The 17,709-nt window shown below is 52.1% G+C and overlaps 1 protein-coding gene across 1 annotated transcript; it reads left to right on the top strand.

Moving 5' to 3' along the window:
* Positions 1 to 604: 604 nt before the first annotated feature.
* SALL3 (spalt like transcription factor 3) lies at positions 605 to 17,669 on the top strand. Its single transcript, XM_065890054.1, has 3 exons — positions 605 to 686; positions 12,628 to 16,106; positions 17,238 to 17,669. Exons 1-3 carry the CDS (start codon positions 605 to 607, stop codon positions 17,667 to 17,669), a joined length of 3,993 nt encoding a protein of 1,330 aa, XP_065746126.1.
* The last annotated feature ends 40 nt before the right edge of the window (positions 17,670 to 17,709 follow it).

The raw sequence follows: 17,709 nt of genomic DNA, 5'->3' as shown, positions 1-17,709 counted from the left end.
GGCTCGGCGCCCGAGCAGCCCGGCGAGACAAAGGCGCCGGCCGGAGCCCTGCCCGCGGCCGCCCGCTCCGGGAGGGGCGGCGGGCGGTGGCGGGGGGGGGGGGGCGCGGGGCGCGGGCGGCGGCGCAGACACTCTATAAAGGGGCGAGCCCGGTGCGCCGGCGGAGAGGCGCCGCGCGGGCGCCGCCAAAGTTTGCTGCCTGTGCCCGGGGCCAGGCGGCCGCCGCGGCCCGCGCCGCTCCCGGCCCGCCGGGCCGCACCGGGCGCCGAGGAGAGCGGAGCCCGCGATGTGAGGCGGCGCCGGCCGCGCGCCCGGGTCCCGCAGGCGCCGGCCCCTCCTCGCCGCGCGGCCGCTAATTGCGAGCGCGGCCTCATTTGCATAGGCCGCCCGAGTCCGCTGGAGGCCGGCCAATCGGCGCGGCCCTCCGCTAATGGCCATGCATTATTCACCAGCCTAATTGCTCAGCCCCATGCGCGGCCCGCGCAGCCGCCGCCGCCGCCGCCCGCGCCCCGCGCCCCGCGCCCGCCCGGCAGCCCCGCGCCGTCCCCGCTGGCCGCCCCGCTGATGCCGCTTCCCCGCGCGGGGCCCGCGCGCCGCTAGCAGCATGTCTCGGCGCAAGCAGGCCAAGCCCCAGCACCTCAAGTCGGACGAGGAGCTGCCGCCGCCGGACGGGGCTCCCGATCACGGTGAGGGCCCGCGGACCGCGGCGGCGCCCGGGGGCCTGGGGGGAGCGCGGGCGGCGGGCGCCGCGCACCGGGGAAGTTCCCCGGCTCCTGCGAGCCAGTGTCTGCCGCGCGGCGCTCGGCCCGGGCGGGCCTGCCCGGGGACCCGGTCCTCCACCGGAGCGCGCGGCGCGGGAGTGCGGGAGAAGTAAACTTGGCTCGGCCGCCCGGAGTTGAGCTGCGCACGGAGGCGCCACGGCTCTGGGACCGCTCGGAGTCCGCGCTGCCCGGCGGAGGCCGGCGGGCCGAGCCGGGCGCTGGCGGGAGGGGCCGCGCCGCCGCCTCCGCGCCGCCCCTCGCGCTCCCCGCGCCCGGACGCTGGGGCCGGCCTCGGCGGTCGCGGCGGCGGGGACGCGTCCGGGGCTCACCCACCACCGGACGCGGGCCGGGGAGGCCGCTGCCGGGACAGCTTTGTTAGGCGCCCGGCGCCCTGGCCGGTGCGCGCTCGGAGCGGGTCCGCCGCCCTGACCCCGGCTGGCCAGCGGCCGCCCCGTGTGCCCGAGGGCCGCGGAGCCCGCGGTTCCGGGCGAGCCGACAAACCAGTGATCCCATTCCGAGGAGAGTAGGAAGCCGGTGTCGCCTGGCCTTTCCTAATGGCCGCCTTGGGAATTAACCCCGGGGTGAGCTGCTCAGCGGCGCGAGGGGGTGGTCCTTGCACGCGGTAGGACCCCGGCACGTTTCTGGTGCCTCTCGGTTTTCTGGGGCCTCTTCCTGTTCTTTTGGAGGCGCCGCGGGCAACTCTGCAGCCAGCTGGCGGGTAGGAACTTCCTGCCCATCCAGGAGGGAAGGTAGGAGCCACGAAAGTTAGCGCTCGGCGAGGAGCCGGCTGGCCGTGGCCGCGCCCCAGCCCGGGAAGTTAGGGCCCCGGCCGCTCCGGCCTCCCGCTGCCCGCGGGTCCCCAGGGGGCGGGAGGGGCGGCCGCGGCGCGATCGCGGGACGCAGGGCGACCCTCCACTGCCCCGGAGCCCGGGCATCGAGTAGTTTGTTCCCTACAAAATAGGCCGGCCAACTTTTTGGATTAACCTATTCTAAGTGGTTTAGAGCAGATACGCGTCTTTTCGCTTTGAGAATTAGCCTGCAGAAAATAAAAAGTTGAAGAGTTTAGCGTGCGGTGTCGTAAAGTTTGCAAAAGCCGGTATACGTCCGCATCGGAATGGAGAACGGGAGTAAAGACTTCTTACGCGGCTGGGAATTCAGGAATTAAACAAAATTTGAGAACTCGTGAGGGTCTTTTTGTCGCAGCGGAGGTAAGGGAGTCTTATCTGTGTCGCCTGGTCACCCAAGATTAGAACGGGAGATATGCTAAAAAGAAACGCTTGCATATGGTGGGTAGATTAAGGACAAAGAATCTTTTTGTCATGGAAATGGATTTTTTTTTTGTTTTGTTTACTTCATCACATAGAATTTCTCACACTTGGTTTGTTTTCTATTGCCCTCAATGACTACATGATCAAATGAATGGATTTATTTCTGCCGAATGAGAAAGACAGTCTTTCCTTCAAAAGAACTACATTGCATCCCAGTGAGGAATTTTAAAGCTTTATTATTGTGGCTCCTGAATAGCTTAAAATCGGCTTTCACAGCCGCCCCAAAATGCAACAATGTAAATACTTCTCAGCTTTGTAGGGTCGTTATCAAAATGTGCAATGTCTCCTTTTATTAAAGCATATTTTAATTAATAGAGTAAAACCCCTTGTATTTAACAATTAACAAGCTGAGGCACTGCTATTCATTTTTAATTTCACTTCAGAAATGAGAGCGTGGTGAACCTCCTAGTGTAAGCGTGTGGAGGGGTCCAGAGCCCTTATTTGAAAACCTAAGATGGAGTAAATTATTCACAAGTTCTCTTTTGAATTCCCCTTGTTGTTACTGAATTTATTTAGGGGTGAAACACATTCAGGTTTTTTTTAACCCACCGTGGGATTAAAGTTTCTGTCAGCCTGTGTTTTTCACAATCATTCAGAGTTGTAATCAAGATATTGCCACAGTTCCTGATCGTATTTTGCAACAGGCCAAAAATAGCCTGTCTGGGGCTGAGCCTTAGTCAAGCAGTGTGTTCCCTCGATTGTTCGGGCAAACTGTTTAAAAAATAGTTCTTTCTGATTTAATGATTCTGAAGCTGATTGTTCATGGAGCATAAAAGATAGTCTGTTCTCTCTTCACTTAAGGCACGTTCACGTATAGATTGCTCTGTTGTACTGACCGTCATCAGGAGGAGAACTAAGTAAAATATTTTTTTTAAAGCTAAATGGTCGTGAAAACTAAATTACTCCAACGTGAATCAGATATTCTCCAAATTATATTCTGTTAAATGCAGTGGAAATCAACAGACTATGCATGAAGTTATAAGCGAGCTAAGTTAGGTTACAGTGTTTTAGAAACGAAGTAAATAATTCCTTTGTATTCCTTTGGATGTTACATGTTAATTAAAGCAGTAGATGCCCGCAATAAAATGGAAGGTTCTTGATAATGATATGAAACACAAATATTCTATGCAAAAATTTTAGTATAATATGGGGGGAGGCAGTCACATTGATTTACAGTAAAAGACTTTATTTCTTAAAAAAAAAAAAAAGAAATCTGACTATTATCTTTCCGGCTTTGGTTTTTAGGCAAGCAGTGAAAAGATAGCTGTCCAAAAATGCTTCAGTGCTCTCCAAACCTTATTGCAGGAATGAAATATGATGACATATGTAGAATGAGAGGAAGTGATAAAGATTTACGTTAAAGTTCTAGAGTTATCCTGTTGTAAAAATGTGTTTTAAGGACGACTGGGACTAAACCTACATTCCCACTAGGTACTGTCTTTTAAAATTGCAAATTGTTTCATTCCTGTTTCCGAAAATTTAGAAAGAAATGGGATGCAGCTTTCGGATTCAGTTAATTAAATGTATGCCACAATAAAGAAATCTTTTGAGCCAGCCGAATATTTTTGTTCTAAGAAAAATTAATTAAAACTTCTAATGACGGAACAGCACTTACACTCCTACTAAGAGCTTTAAAAGGTGTTTGTTGCTGTCCTTCACTGGATAAAATACAGCTTAGGAAAGATACATTTTACTGCCCTTAGAAGGAAAGTATGTATTTAAGGAGAAACAAAAGGATATTATAATTTAAAGCAGTTTGCCATCCTGTATTTTGTTTGTTTTTATTTTCTGCCAACTCACAGTTCCATGGCTATCTTAAAAATCCTTTTAAATGATCCTGTGATTTAAGACTTTACCAGTGGTGTTCATAGACCGTGTTTGAATTAAGGGGAAGAAGGCCCCCAGCCCTGGGTGAAGAGATCTTTTCTCTTTTATCTATCTGTGCATGGTTTGCCTTCAGAGCCCTGGGCACTCACTCACACACTTACAATTCAGCATTCCAAAAGGAAACAATACAGAAGCCACTTTCTGACATCCCTAGGCAGACTGTTTTCTCTGAAACATGAAAGGTAAGGAGTAAGTTAAGCAGGGAGGGAAAGGAAAAGAAGAATTTGCGAACGTTTATTTTTTAAATGACATTTAAAATCCTAACCTATTTAAAAATGCATAATTTGGTGGCCAATAAAAAGCATGCCAATTAATTCTCACCTTACAGAGAAAGAGCTGATTATGTTACAGTTAAGGGATTGGGTTTTTTTAAGGCACATTTAAACTTCCACAGTCTACTCATAATGCAATATTTTTTGATCTGTTTAGAGCCAGAAAATGAAGAAGGTATGGACCAACAGCAGGAATTACTTACCAAGCTGATTATGTTTTGTGTACAAGATGATGGCAAAAGGAGGCCAAAGTGGGTCAGATTTCATTTTCAAGTACAGTCTCTAAGAGGCTTTGCCATTCACCCCGAGATAGCTCCAAGAACGTTTTCTTTTGGGGGGAATTCAGCAAAGGTACAACCAGGGTTTCCGTTCTGTGTACTGACCACCAGTTAGAATTTAGCATTCTTGAATGTAAGTATTTTATTTACATGAAATAAAAACCACCTTAACTGTCAATGAGGTCATGCCCCATCCTTCAATGCTGCATATAGTTTCAAGAAGGATAATTTTTAAATAATACTTATAATAGGAAGAGGTTTTGTCAGTTTTCATTTTCCTTCGTGATTTCTTGACCAGTTGCTAGGGTACGAACAGCATATCTTAGTCTTGTGAGGATGAGGGCTAATTAATTCTACCACTGGTGGGACAGGTTTGTAGTTACAGCATATGTGAGGTTGCCACACACTTCATATAAAATCAGGCGTAAGTCAAGTCTGTGTAGAAATTGAATGTTTTACTATTACCTTACATAAACTTTGACATTTGAAAAAAAGAGCCCGGTCCTTGGATGTTTTTTCTCTTGTTAAGTTGAACACCTTTATGACCTAAAGTGCAGTTAACTGTGTGATTCCCAAGCAAATAAGGCGAGTCATATCGCAGAAAGTGAGATATTAATTGAAATAATAAAATAATGCAATGGGCTCTATTTATGTTAGAGATTAGGATTTGATCTGTTTGTTGAAGGCAAGAGTTCTCTGGGCTGAACCATTGCCCACCAAAGAGACCTGAGGCTGCCAGGGTGGCGTCCAACTCCGCGGTGCCCTCCGTGGGCCTGTCTTTTCCGGTCATCCCAGATTCGTTATGCTAACCATCGGGGACCCCTCCCCTCCTAATTCCCGGGAAGCCTTGGGGCCCACACAGCGTCCAGCCTTGGTGGCCTGGGGTCTGTGGGAAGGAGGGCGTGCAGAGGGCTGGCAGCTTCCCACCCATCTCCGCGAGGGTGGGTGGTTCAGGGTGCTGCTGCGACAGACCTGCTGATTTAACCTTTGCCTGCTTTGCCCTGCCGGGGGTGGCCGCTAGATGTCAAGCTCATAATACAATGAGTGCATCTGTGCTGTTGACCTTGGCAACAGGACTCACCAGTGTCCTGTTAAGTGTTAACACTGGCTCCGGGTGCGGACTGGGGACCCACGAGTCTGCTCTGTGCTGCTCGGTTTATCAAATGCCCATCTAGTTCAGCACAAGTGTTTATAGTGCTCAGAGAGGGAGAACCGTTTTCTTTTGTGTGGCTGTTACATCTTGAACTGTTTAATTAACCCTGCAGGTGCCGTGGCGCTTGGTCTTCATTCGCCGGCATTCTCGGTCCTCTTTTCCAGAGTGCCCTCTTCACAGCACCGTCTGGTAATTGAGTTAGGGCTCTGCACAGGCAGAGCCACTAGCTTCAACCCCCCAGGGCAGGGCTTTTCCTGGATGATTTTTCGCATGTGTGTAAACTTCGCCCGTAGAAATGGAACAGTGCGGTGAGGTGATGACAAGTAATGGAAATGATTTCATGACCTAACCCCGAGTGCAAGCAGTCCGAGGGTTCCAGTTGATCGGCGCCTTGTTCCCGGACACCGTGTAGTTCCTGCGGCTCTGGGGCTGTTTAGACCCAGGTGTTCATACGTCTAAGTGGCTTCGCTTATTTATGTGTTTTTATGCGCGGTGGATTTGAAAAGTGACGTGTCGAGGCCCGTAGGCGCTTCCGCAGAGGGGTGTCGTGGAGCAGCACGTTTAATTTCGTGTGTGAGTTTAAACCTCCGCCTCTGAACCGAAGGTGACCCTGAACAGACCTTGTTTTTCCCCCTCCCCGAGCTTTGACGGAAACTGTTTGCATTTGCCGCCGTATTCCAGGTTTGGGCGTTCTCGGTGAGGCAGAGTGATACCCGTGCATTCATCGTAAGCGAGATTACAGCGTAACATGTGAGTGAAAGAACTATTGTGCAACCTTAAAGTGTAACAGACATCTTATTATTTGATGCCGCAGACAGTTAAAACAAGTGAACGTTGTGGCCGCTTTCCATCTGCGTGTGTCCATAAAGGAAACAGTGTTTCCCCTCCCCGGTGCATCACCCCACAGATGAAAAACCGCAAATGTTTTAAACAGAAGACGTTTGGCGCCTGTGCCACAGGTGGTCCTTACTTAACAAATTTGAGGCGTGGGCCGCTGAGTCGGCGGAAGCGGCCTGCGGGTCGGTGCGGCTTGGGCGAGGCACGAGCGCCCTCCGCTGTTCCGCTCCGAGCTCACACGCTCGGAGGTCTAGGAAAAGGACAAAATTTTTCTGTAGCGTCTGGAATTTCGTCTACATTGTTAAACACAGTAGGGGTCTCTATTTGTCTCCTCCTGCTTCACAGCTTGGGCTCAGTATGTGATAATTCATCTTTCTTTATGGGATTCAAAGCTATCATAAGGAGTTAAAAAGAATTAATTTGCAAGAAAATAGGGTCTCCTAACAATTTGGGAAAACTTGAAAAATGGCTTCCTAGATTTTTAAGGGATGGAAAAGGCACAGGAGAAAGTAAGGTTTCCTTTCCTAGAGACCCACGTGGCGTTTTCAAGTTACTGATTAAAGTGGAGAAGTTAACATTCCTTTTCCCGGTAAGGAACGTTTGCTTCTCTTTTCGTTAATTGTAAGGGATTTAAAATGCGTAGCAGAAGGGTGGCAGAATAAAGGTGAGAGTTTGGGCTTGATCAGCAAAATTATCAAACACCTGTTTACTACCCTTTGTAATTCGGTCACTTATTTACAAGGCCCAGCCTCCTGGAAGGAGAGAATAAGAAAGCCTTGCTGAGAACTGCAGTTTGAATTTTTTAAAGAAAGCATCTTGTCTCAAATATTCTTATCTATGTTACAGGCACGCTTTTAACTCGTGGCTTTAAAAGATCATCGTGAGTGTAAACATTCTCTCCATCTTCTGCCACGTCGTTTTTATTTGGAAGGCCACATATGCTTTTGCAGGCAGCGAAGACATGATCCTTGTATAACATGATCCTTGTGTATTGTATAGCAGACGAGGAATCGGAGCTGAGAGAGCAATGGGAAGGGGATCCTTTCACACCCAGAGTTATCCTAAGAATAGGGACATTTTTGCTAAACGTTTTCTGCATTTTTTATCAGTGAGAAGGGAAAAAAATCATGTCATTTTAAGACTGCTGTTGAAGCTGTTTTTTGGTTGGAGGCCTCTCTGAAAGGCGATGGCACCCTTTCCCCCTCCTGCAGCCCCCAAGAGGCGGCACACTTACTCAAGAACGTTTGAACGGTGAGGCTTAGAAACCCTGGAAATCTCAGGTATAAATAGCAAGTGTGGGGATAGCTGTAGAAACTAATTGCACATTTCCTCTCCACCTGAAATAGCTTCCTCTTTTAGCGTCCGTGCTTTTCGCTCCTCCTGACTGCGTTCAGGAAGACAGACTCGGCGTTACGTACAGACACCCGGCTCACAGCCATGGCTGGTACATCCTCGGTGTTAGCAAAGTAGAGAGTTCTTTCCAATACATCTTCTTCCTCGCATTGATAGCCAGCGAATACAGCAAAACTGTGTGGCACTTTCAGAAAGTAACCTCGACCAAATACTCCTGTTAACCAAGAAGGGAAGACTCTTGGCTAAGTTCTGTTACTGGGTGCATTGGTTGGCGTTTTTCTTCACTAGTTCTAAGAGAACCCTGGTGCACGGTAAGGCCCCTGCCTGTTTACAGTTTGAAGTCTCTTAGTTATCGAGGAGCCAGTATGCAAAAAGTAAATTATGTCGACATTAATGATAATGTTAACAGTGCTTGTTTTTCAGTTCCCCCTTTAAGGAAGAAAGAATCTTCCCATTGCATTGGAAATAAATTTCTCAAACCTTGACTGTTGTTACAGTGGCTCATTGACGTGGTTTTACCTTGAAACAAAATTTGTTGAGCCATGTCAATAAATGGCTATAATAACTTCTATTTTTAGAATGCAAAAGCCAGTTACAAATGTAAATTTAATTGAAAGGTAGTTGGATACATTCGCATCCGACATAATACTGGCTTAAAACAATGGCAGGCTTAAGGGCTTTGGAAGTTGCATGATAAAATTTGGAGCTGCTGTCAGATCTCTCCTATATGGGTTTTCTAGTTACATAGAAAGCATTTTTTTAAGATAACTACTTCCAGATGAGCACATCTACACTGTAACATGGTGCACGTAATCACTGTAACGAGAACCGCCGTCGAAGCAAGTGATAACAACTCACTCTGCCTCTCGCTCTCCTGAATGTGGCAGAAGGCCGCTGCTTTCACTCTGGACTCAACTGCAGTCTTGCTGCTTCTGAAGAGCTGTGTCCCTAGTGAAACAGGCTCGTTTTGGTTCTCCCCTACCAACCAATTCAGTTGAAGTGCCTGTTGTTGTTTGAAAACATTCTTAAAATATGCACCCAAAATTTCAATTGTACACATGACGTGTTAGAGGCTTTTCATTTGCATCCATTGTATTCGAGACTGTCTTGTGAAATTTGTGCTTCTCTGTAACTTTTATGGAATGCTAATCCTGCTGAGATTTTGATCGTGAAACAAGTGGAAACAACAATCGAAGTGATCACGTTATGGTACTTCATACAGACCCCAGTAAGAAAAATGACAGATGGTGATTCTAAATTATTTGCCCCCAATAAAAAATCTGAATTGTACTGAAGAATGTTTTTCCTTCGCTTATTGTAGTTTTTAAAATATGTTTTCGTTAAAAGGCAAATTTATTATGAAACTTGGGTTATAAAATCCAACAATTATTTGTTTTGTTAGGTTCATTAACATAATGAACTACCAGGTCCAAAACGCCATTTTCACCCAATTTCCTCCCTTCGGTGTTGCTTTCCTTCTTCAATTTTAGAGGAATACAGTGGAGGCTTATTTTACTTTGACAAGAATATCTTCACTGTGTTTAGGTAACTATCAATTTGCGTTAAACAAAATGGCTTATTATTTGGTAAATAGTACTTAAATATTATTCTATGCACAGTTTCTGCAATTGAGAAATAATTGGAATTTTGCTAACCTGCCAATGGGAGAGGAAGAAAATTACCTTCCCAACTTCCGTGAGTTTGGAGGTGAACCCAAAATACTTAACACACGGAACAAACCAATAGAAGTGTAAAAATTTATCTTTAAAGTAAATAGAGATTTCTTTGGGCTGCTTAAGACCTGTGAGAAAAGTACAGTGTAAAATAAAAGTCCTGTTTCTCTATTTCACACGCCACAGTTGTTACAAAGAAAATCTGGGAAATGTTCCTCTGTAAAGATATAATTTATTTATAATTAGTTAATTCTTCCAACAGTCAACGCACTTTAAATGATCCAGAAGTCAGCCTAATTTTTAAGCATTTTCTCAGTGAATTGTCCCTAGCACATATTCCATATGAAAAAAAAAGTATTCTTTTATAGCACAGGGAACTATATTCCATATCTTGTAATAATCTATAATGGAAAAGGAGCTGAAAAAGAATATATATATATAAAACATAAATAAATAAATATATATATATAAATTTACTGAATCACTTTGCGATACATCTGAAACTAACACAACATTGTAAATCAGCTGTACTTCAATAATAATTTTTAGGAAAAAGAAAAAGTATTCTTTGGACAAAATATACACTGTGTTTGTGTACAATTTTAAATGTATGTACCATGTGAACGCTTTTTTATACCATGTAAGTTACACGTTTTTCTTCTCTAAGGAATAAACGTAAAAAACGTTTCAAGAAATTAGCAATATTTAATTTCTTGGTGTTTTTCTTTTGAAAAAGCATTAAAATTAAAAAGCTCTATGAAGAGTACGGCAGGCCTTCTAGATCATAGCTTTCAAGTGTTAGTGTTCAGTTATAATTAATAATGACACTAGTTAATGAGGTAACACGGCTTCCAACTCGATTGCTTGGTGCAGGTGAACTTTTTTTTAATGGCCACTTACGTCTTCAATATGTGGGTCTACAGGAGAACATTCCGCTATTGTAAAGAAATGTAAAAGTAGAGATTCTTTGCATTGTGTGATAATTTTTAAACTACATAACTAAAAATTGAGACAGCCCCTGTTTCCTTATCAGTCACTAAGAAATTATTTACCTGAAGAGTTGAGGGGTGTTTCCTGCCCTGTTCCATAACCTTTGCAGGTTTCAGATGAGTTTTTGCATACCTTGAACAAAGTTAAGCACTCCGAGTATTTATTTTGTTAACGTTCCTATCTGCAGTATAAATCAGCTGTGTCTTTGCTTCCAGCTACACTCAACCTCATTACAGACACCTATTACATTCCTCCCTCATACAGTAATGAGACTTCTTGCAGTCTGAGCTTCAGCACCGAATTCAGTTTAAAAGTCTAGCAGGTCCCTATGGGCTGCAAGCTCTAACTTCTTTTCCCCTTCAAATGGTTGAGCCAGTTAAGAAAATGCTAATTGAACACTGCTAATAATTTTTTAAAGGCAAGTATAAATTACCTGGAAACAGCAACCTCATGGAGAGCAGCCTGCTAGCCTCAAAGAATAGTTTGACCTTCTTTTCCAGTAGAGGGACTACATATTCTTACAGGATATTTTTTTACAAATCAGATTTCTCTACTGAGATCAGTGCCGAATCCTTCTCCTAAAACTCTAAAAGAGAAAACCTGGAGCCTTCTTAGCAAATCCATTTGTCCATGTTTCAATCGAAAACGATTTCCGGGGACGCAAACTTGAGGATGTGTGGCTCTCACACTCAACTATGCACGACAACAAAGGGCCGATTTGCAGCTGTCATTTGTCTCCGTTCAAGCTGATTTGTTGCTGTCACTCCACCCACAAGTTGACAAAAAGCAGTTGCAAGGCAGTGCTACTCTACCCAGGCCGGCATGCGGAGCCTGAGGAATCGTTGAACGCTGCCTGTCACCCCAACGTCCCAAAAAAATAGGAGCTGGGAATGTCATCGGATGTTGATTTCTTGTTCCCGTATAGCTATTTATTTGATCAGGTGTGAATGAGAGTTGTTGATTAAACAGGGCTGTTATTCGGCAGAGGAGGGTATAGGAGTCAGGAAGTCGCTGCCTACAACAGTAATTAAACATGTGTAACCAATTAGAGGGTTTCCACTATGGCACAAGTATATAATTTGCTAAGTCTTTCCATGAGAACAGATGAAACTAGGTACAAAAAGTGTGACTACGACATTCTCATGTTAAACATGTCAGCATAAATGAACTTTAAATATATAATTTCTAGTTTGTTAATCTGTAGAACACGATTGGCCAGTAACAATAACGTGTAATTTTGGTTCATTTAGCCAAGAAATATTGCATCTGACAGAGCCAATTAATTGTATTAAACGTGATTAATTTTAGGCCCAGACTATATTGGTGGTATTCATTTGGCAAATGCTGAAATGTAGAAATGTACCCTCTCTGGAGGAAAGTACGCCGGCCGAAAAGATACAGGATTGATCTGTTGATCAAACTACAGGTTGGAGAGATTGTTTTTCTGAGCAGAGATGTAAGAAGTGCTTATATATTCTTTGTTATATTTACAAATGAAAGTATTTAGCTGAAATTTCCTCCATGAAATAAATGCCCATTGATCTGAAAGCTTCTGTAGAATTACATTAAATCTCTCATGTCTCGGCGCGGCATAAAGATAATAAATCTCCGTGGTCCAAGCCCAGGAGAGTGGCAGCGGCCGGCTCTCCTGTCAGGTGCTGACGTGAGTTTGAAAGGTTACAGATTAGTTTAGCAATGTTAAGTGAACTGGCAAAGGCATCTTTAATTTTGCTGGAAATGAGGAAGCCCAATGGTCGGGGGAGTCCTAATGAGCCCATCGAAAGCTGGCGTTGTACCCAGCAGACAGGGTGGTTGCAGATTGTATGAAAATATTGGAAATCAATGGCTTCTATGGAATTTCATTAAGAAGCAGTATCCACAATTGATAGAGCCTCATAATTTGATGGATTGTGCTAAGAAAATGATTAGCTGGCTAGAAAGAGTCATAGAATACGCATGCCGGGACGTCAGAAATGTTAAAGTGGGGTAATTTGTACAAAATAAAAAATATTGATTTTACTTATGTGCAAAAGTTTGAGATGGAGGGCAGGCCGTCTCGCAAGGCCCTGGCTGATGTAATGTCTTGCTTTTCCAGCGGCCCCCGGGGAGGGCGCCGAGGACGGGGACAGCGGGAACGAGAGCCGGAGTGGAAGCGAGGAGACGCACGTCTGTGACAAGTGCTGCGCCGAGTTCTTCAAGTGGACGGACCTCCTGGAGCACAAGAAGGCCTGCACCAAGAACCCCCTGGTGCTGATCGTCAGCGAAGATGAGCCGGCCCCGCCCTCTGAGGAGTTTCCAGAACCTTCTCCGGCCAGCTCTCCCAGCGAGCACACGGAGAGTGAGGCTGCCGAGGAGACGGCCCCCACAGAGGGCGGGGAGGGCGGGGAGGTGAGGGCCCCCGAGAAGGAGGACGAGCCCATGGAAGTGGGCCCCTCCGTGGACAAGAGCTTCCAGAGCCCGGGCCCCACGCACGCAGGGAAGCCGCCTCTACCTCAGGTCCCCGAACCGGCCCCCGCGGCCGCCTACAGCATGCCAAACACCAACGTGACGCTGGAGACCCTCCTGAGCACCAAGGTGGCCGTGGCACAGTTCTCCCAGAACGCGAGGGCTGCAGGAGCGGCGGGATCCAGCGGCGGGGTGGCGGCCGTGGCCATCCCCGTGATCCTGGAGCAGCTCATGGCCCTGCAGCAACAGCAGATCCACCAGCTGCAGCTCATCGAGCAGATCCGCAGCCAGGTGGCCATGATGAACCACCAGCCGCCGAGGCCACCGCTGAACCCCAGAGCGGCCACGGGGGCCCAGAGCGCCCCGCTGCCCACCTCCGGCCAGCTCCCGGGGCTGGCCGCGCACCCGGCCCTGCAGCTCTCAGCCGGGGCCGCCCCCGTCCCCACGGCACCCGGCCCTGCCACCCAGCCGGCCGCCTACGAGGGCCCCCAACACCTGGCCCAGCCGGCGTCCGGAGCCAGCACTCCGCACGTCGCGGGCGGGGGCCCCTCCGGCCCCGAGCCCGGCGCCCCGGCGTCCTCCGGCGCGGCCCCGGCCTCCACTGCGCCGGCCCCGGCGGTCAGCGCCTCCGGCGCCCCCTGCCGGCCGCAGAACGCTTCCACGCCCCCCGCCCTGGGGCCCGGGCCCCTCCTCAGCTCGGCGCCCAGCCTGCCAAGCGCACTTCTACCTCAGACCTCCGCCGGCAGTGTCATCTTCCCCAACCCGCTGGTCAGCATCGCAGCCACGGCCAGCGCGCTGGACCCCCTGTCGGCCCTCATGAAGCACCGCAAGGGCAAGCCCCCCAACGTGTCGGTGTTCGAGCCCAAGGCCAACGCCGAGGACCCCTTCTTCAAGCACAAGTGCAGGTTCTGTGCCAAGGTGTTTGGGAGCGACAGCGCCCTGCAGATCCACCTGCGCTCCCACACGGGCGAGCGGCCCTTCAAGTGCAACATCTGCGGCAACCGCTTCTCCACCAAGGGCAACCTGAAGGTCCACTTCCAGAGGCACAAGGAGAAGTACCCCCACATCCAGATGAACCCCTACCCCGTCCCCGAGTACCTGGACAGCGTGCCCACCTGCTCCGGGATCCCCTACGGGATGTCACTGCCCCCGGAGAAGCCGGCCACCACCTGGCTGGACAGCAAGCCCGTGCTGCCCACGGTGCCCACGTCGGTCGGGCTGCAGCTCCCGCCCACCCTCCCCGGCGTCGGCCTCGGCAGCTATGCCGACTCCCCCAGCCTCACCCCCGCCAGCCGCTCCCCGCAGCGGCCCTCGCCGGCGTCCAGCGAGTGCCCCTCTCTGTCCCCAGGCCTGACCAGCTCCGAGGTGGTGACCGCCGAGTCCCCGCAGCCGGCGCCCGGCGGGTCTTCCCTGCCCAAGACCGAGCCCACGAGCCTGCCTTGCACAAACGCCAGGGCCGGGGACGTCCCCGCCACCGGGCAGGTGTCTGCCGCGTCCGCCCTCGCGGACAGCAGCCTGTCCCCCGGCCTCTGCAGCCCGGTCCCCCCGGCCGGCGCCGAGCAGTTCAAGGCCAAGTTCCCCTTCGGAGGGCTGCTTGACTCTATGCAAACGTCCGAAACCTCCAAGCTGCAGCAGCTGGTGGAGAACATCGACAAGAAGGTGACGGACCCCAACCAGTGCGCCATCTGCCGCCGCGTGCTGAGCTGCCAGAGCGCCCTGAAGATGCACTACAGGACGCACACGGGCGAGCGGCCCTTCAAGTGCAAGATCTGCGGGCGCGCCTTCACCACCAAGGGCAACCTGAAGACGCACTTCGGGGTCCACCGCGCCAAGCCGCCCCTGCGCGTGCAGCACTCCTGCCCCATCTGCCAGAAGAAGTTCACCAACGCCGTGGTCCTGCAACAGCACATCCGCATGCACATGGGGGGGCAGATCCCCAACACGCCGCTGCCCGAGGGCTTCCGGGACGCCATGGACGCCGAGCTGCCCTACGACGAGAAGGCCGCGGACGCCCTGAGCGGCTACGACGATGACATGGACGAGAACTCCCTGGAGGAGGACGCCGAGCTGAAGGACACGGCTGGCGACCCATCCAAGCCGCTGCTGGCCTTCTCAAGCTCCTGCCCGCCCTCCCCGCCGTCCGTCATCTCCAGCATCGCCGCCCTGGAGAACCAGATGAAGATGATGGACTCGGTCATGAGCTGCCCCCAGATGACCGCCCTCAAGTCCCTGGATAACGGGTCCGGGGAGAGCGACCGTCTGAGCAACGACTCCTCGTCAGCTGTGGGCGACCTGGAGAGCCGGAGCGCGGGCAGCCCGGCCCTGTCCGAGTCATCCTCCTTGCAGGCCCTGTCGCCCGGGAACAGTAACAGCGAGAGCCTGCCTTCTAAGTCCCCGGGCCTCGGCACCCAGGAGGAGCCGCCGGAGACGCCACTGAAGACGGAGAGGCAGGACAGCCCGCCCCCCGGGCCCGAGAACGGAGGGGCGCTGGACCTGACGGCCCCCCACCCCGGCCGGCCGGCCATCAAGGAGGAGGCCCCCTGTAGCCTGCTGTTCCTGAGCCGAGATCGGGGTAAGTGTGCGAGCACTGCGTGTCGTGTCTGTGCGAAGCCTTTTGCTTGCAGGAGCGCGCTGCAGATCCACCTCCGCAGGCACACCAAGGAGCGGCCGTTCGTCTGCGCGGCCTGCGGGCGCGGCTGCTCCACCCTGGGTAACTTAAAGCAGCACTTGCTGACCCACAGGTTGCGCGAGCCGCTTCCCCAGTTGCTTGACCCCAGCTTTGCTCTAGGTCCCGGCCAGGGCACCCCGAGCCTGGGTCCCGGCTCCGCGCCCGCCACGATCAAAACGGAAGTGAACGGGCACAGCAAGGCCGGCCCGTTGGCCGAGGGCCCGCCGCTGCCGGCTCCCATCCAGGTGCCTGCGGGGCCCCCGACGGTGATGAGCCCCGGCCTCGCGCCCATGCTGGCCCCCCCGCCGCGCCGGACGCCCAAGCAGCACAACTGCCAGTCGTGCGGGAAGACCTTCTCCTCGGCCAGCGCCCTGCAGATCCACGAGCGCACCCACACCGGGGAGAAGCCCTTCGGCTGCACCGTCTGCGGGAGAGCGTTCACCACCAAGGGCAACCTCAAGGTGAGGGCCGCCCGGGAAGCCCCCGCGTCCACCTCCTGTGGTCCTGGCCAGGGGCACGGCTGCTGCGGAGCCCCCGAGAGACAGCGCGGCGTGTGCCTGCATGGCGTGTGGTGTGAGCGCGCTTGTGTGTTATGGGTGAGTCTGCACCGTGTGCGTGCCTGCGTGTGCGCGTTGCCTGCGGTGCTCCCACACGTGGCCGGTGGCAGCGAGGAGCTTGCCTTCCACGCGGGCCCGGCCTCCCCTTGAGGGGCTGGTGCTGCCTGCGTGGCTGCAGGGCGTCAGGGTGACACTCGCTGGCTGACAGGGCAGGCCCAGGGCCGGCGCTGCCCGGAGTCCAGTGGGACGCCGATACCAAGAGAACCGGGCCTGGAGATGCTCGCAGGTGACGCAAGTGATGCGAATCCCGCCCCGAGGCCAGGGGTCAGATCTGTGGTTTTGGCCACTTGGCTGCCACGAGGGCCCAGCGGGCACCTGGGGGAAGCTTCCCAGCCTGAGGGCCGGGGGAGGGGAGGACGGTACGACGACGTCACGGTCGCGTCTGAGGTACGGCCACGCTGCCCGTTTTCCCCGGAGGTGTGGAGTGTGTGGCCGGGCACCGAGGGACCCATCCAGGGCCGTGCCCACACCCTCAGGGGAGTGTGCCGCTTTGCAGCCCACGTCAGGCGCCTGCGTGGGTCTCAGTGAGCCCTCAGGGACCTGTGGCCTCCGCTTGCTGGTGGCATGAAAGCCGCCCGAGGGCTCTGCTGACCACAGGTGCCCAGACGGGAGAAAACCAGGCACGGGCACAGTGAAGCCAGGGGTTCTGGGGGGCGGGGCAGGAGCTTCGGGACCCTCCGGGTGGCCCATGGGTCTGACGCCTTAGGGGGAAATGATTCCATCAAGCCGTGCGGCTCATCGGTTAGCTCATCGGTTGGCTTGTTTGCTCTGTGTACTTGACCAAAGGAAATGTTGCAGGTTCAAATATAAGACGCTCAGAAAAGCTCACCTAACAAGTTTGTTGTCCCAAACGAATGCTTGGGCTGGGGAAGAGGGGAAGGAAAGGAGCTGGAGGGAGTCCCCAGGTCCCCGGGCGTCTCTGTGACCCCAGGGCTGGGTGCGCTCACGCCGAGGTGTGTCTCGTGTCCCCCGCAGGTGCACATGGGCACCCACATGTGGAACAACGCCCCTGCCAGGCGCGGCCGCCGCCTGTCGGTGGAGAACCCCATGGCCCTGCTGGGTGGTGACGCCCTGAAGTTCTCCGAGATGTTCCAGAAGGATCTGGCTGCACGAGCCATGAACGTGGACCCCAGCTTTTGGAACCAGTACGCCGCAGCCATCACCAACGGGCTGGCCATGAAGAACAATGAGATCTCCGTCATCCAGAACGGAGGCCTCCCCCAGCTCCCAGTAAGTCTCGGGGGAAGCGCGCTCCCCTCCCTGGGCTCCCTGGCTGCCGGGCTGGACAAGGCGCGGCCTGGCAGCAGCCCGCCCATCGCAGGGCTGGACAAAGCCAAGTCGGACGCGGGAGCCGGCCGGCCGTTCACGCGGTTCATTGAGGATAACAAGGAGATCGGGATTAACTAGCCGCGTCCCTGCCCTGTGGGTCCCCTTCCCCGTTCACCCA

The sequence above is a fragment of the Phocoena phocoena genome, chromosome 13, assembly GCF_963924675.1.
Source record: "Phocoena phocoena chromosome 13, mPhoPho1.1, whole genome shotgun sequence".
In the NCBI taxonomy this organism is placed as follows: domain Eukaryota; kingdom Metazoa; phylum Chordata; class Mammalia; order Artiodactyla; family Phocoenidae; genus Phocoena; species Phocoena phocoena.
Note: the sequence above shows the minus strand (reverse complement) of the source record. Positions and strands in the feature narration are given on the sequence as shown.

What these genes read in the sequence shown, in the direction of transcription:
- SALL3 (XM_065890054.1), top strand. Translation starts at nt 605, where the DNA reads ATGTCTCGGCGCAAGCAGGCCAAGCCCCAGCACCTCAAGTCGGACGAG. An exon ending in GGACGGGGCTCCCGATCACG is followed by an intron (nt 687 to 12,627) that starts GTGAGGGCCCGC and finishes TTGCTTTTCCAG; the next exon opens with CGGCCCCCGGGGAGGGCGCC. An exon ending in CCACCAAGGGCAACCTCAAG is followed by an intron (nt 16,107 to 17,237) that starts GTGAGGGCCGCC and finishes TGTCCCCCGCAG; the next exon opens with GTGCACATGGGCACCCACAT.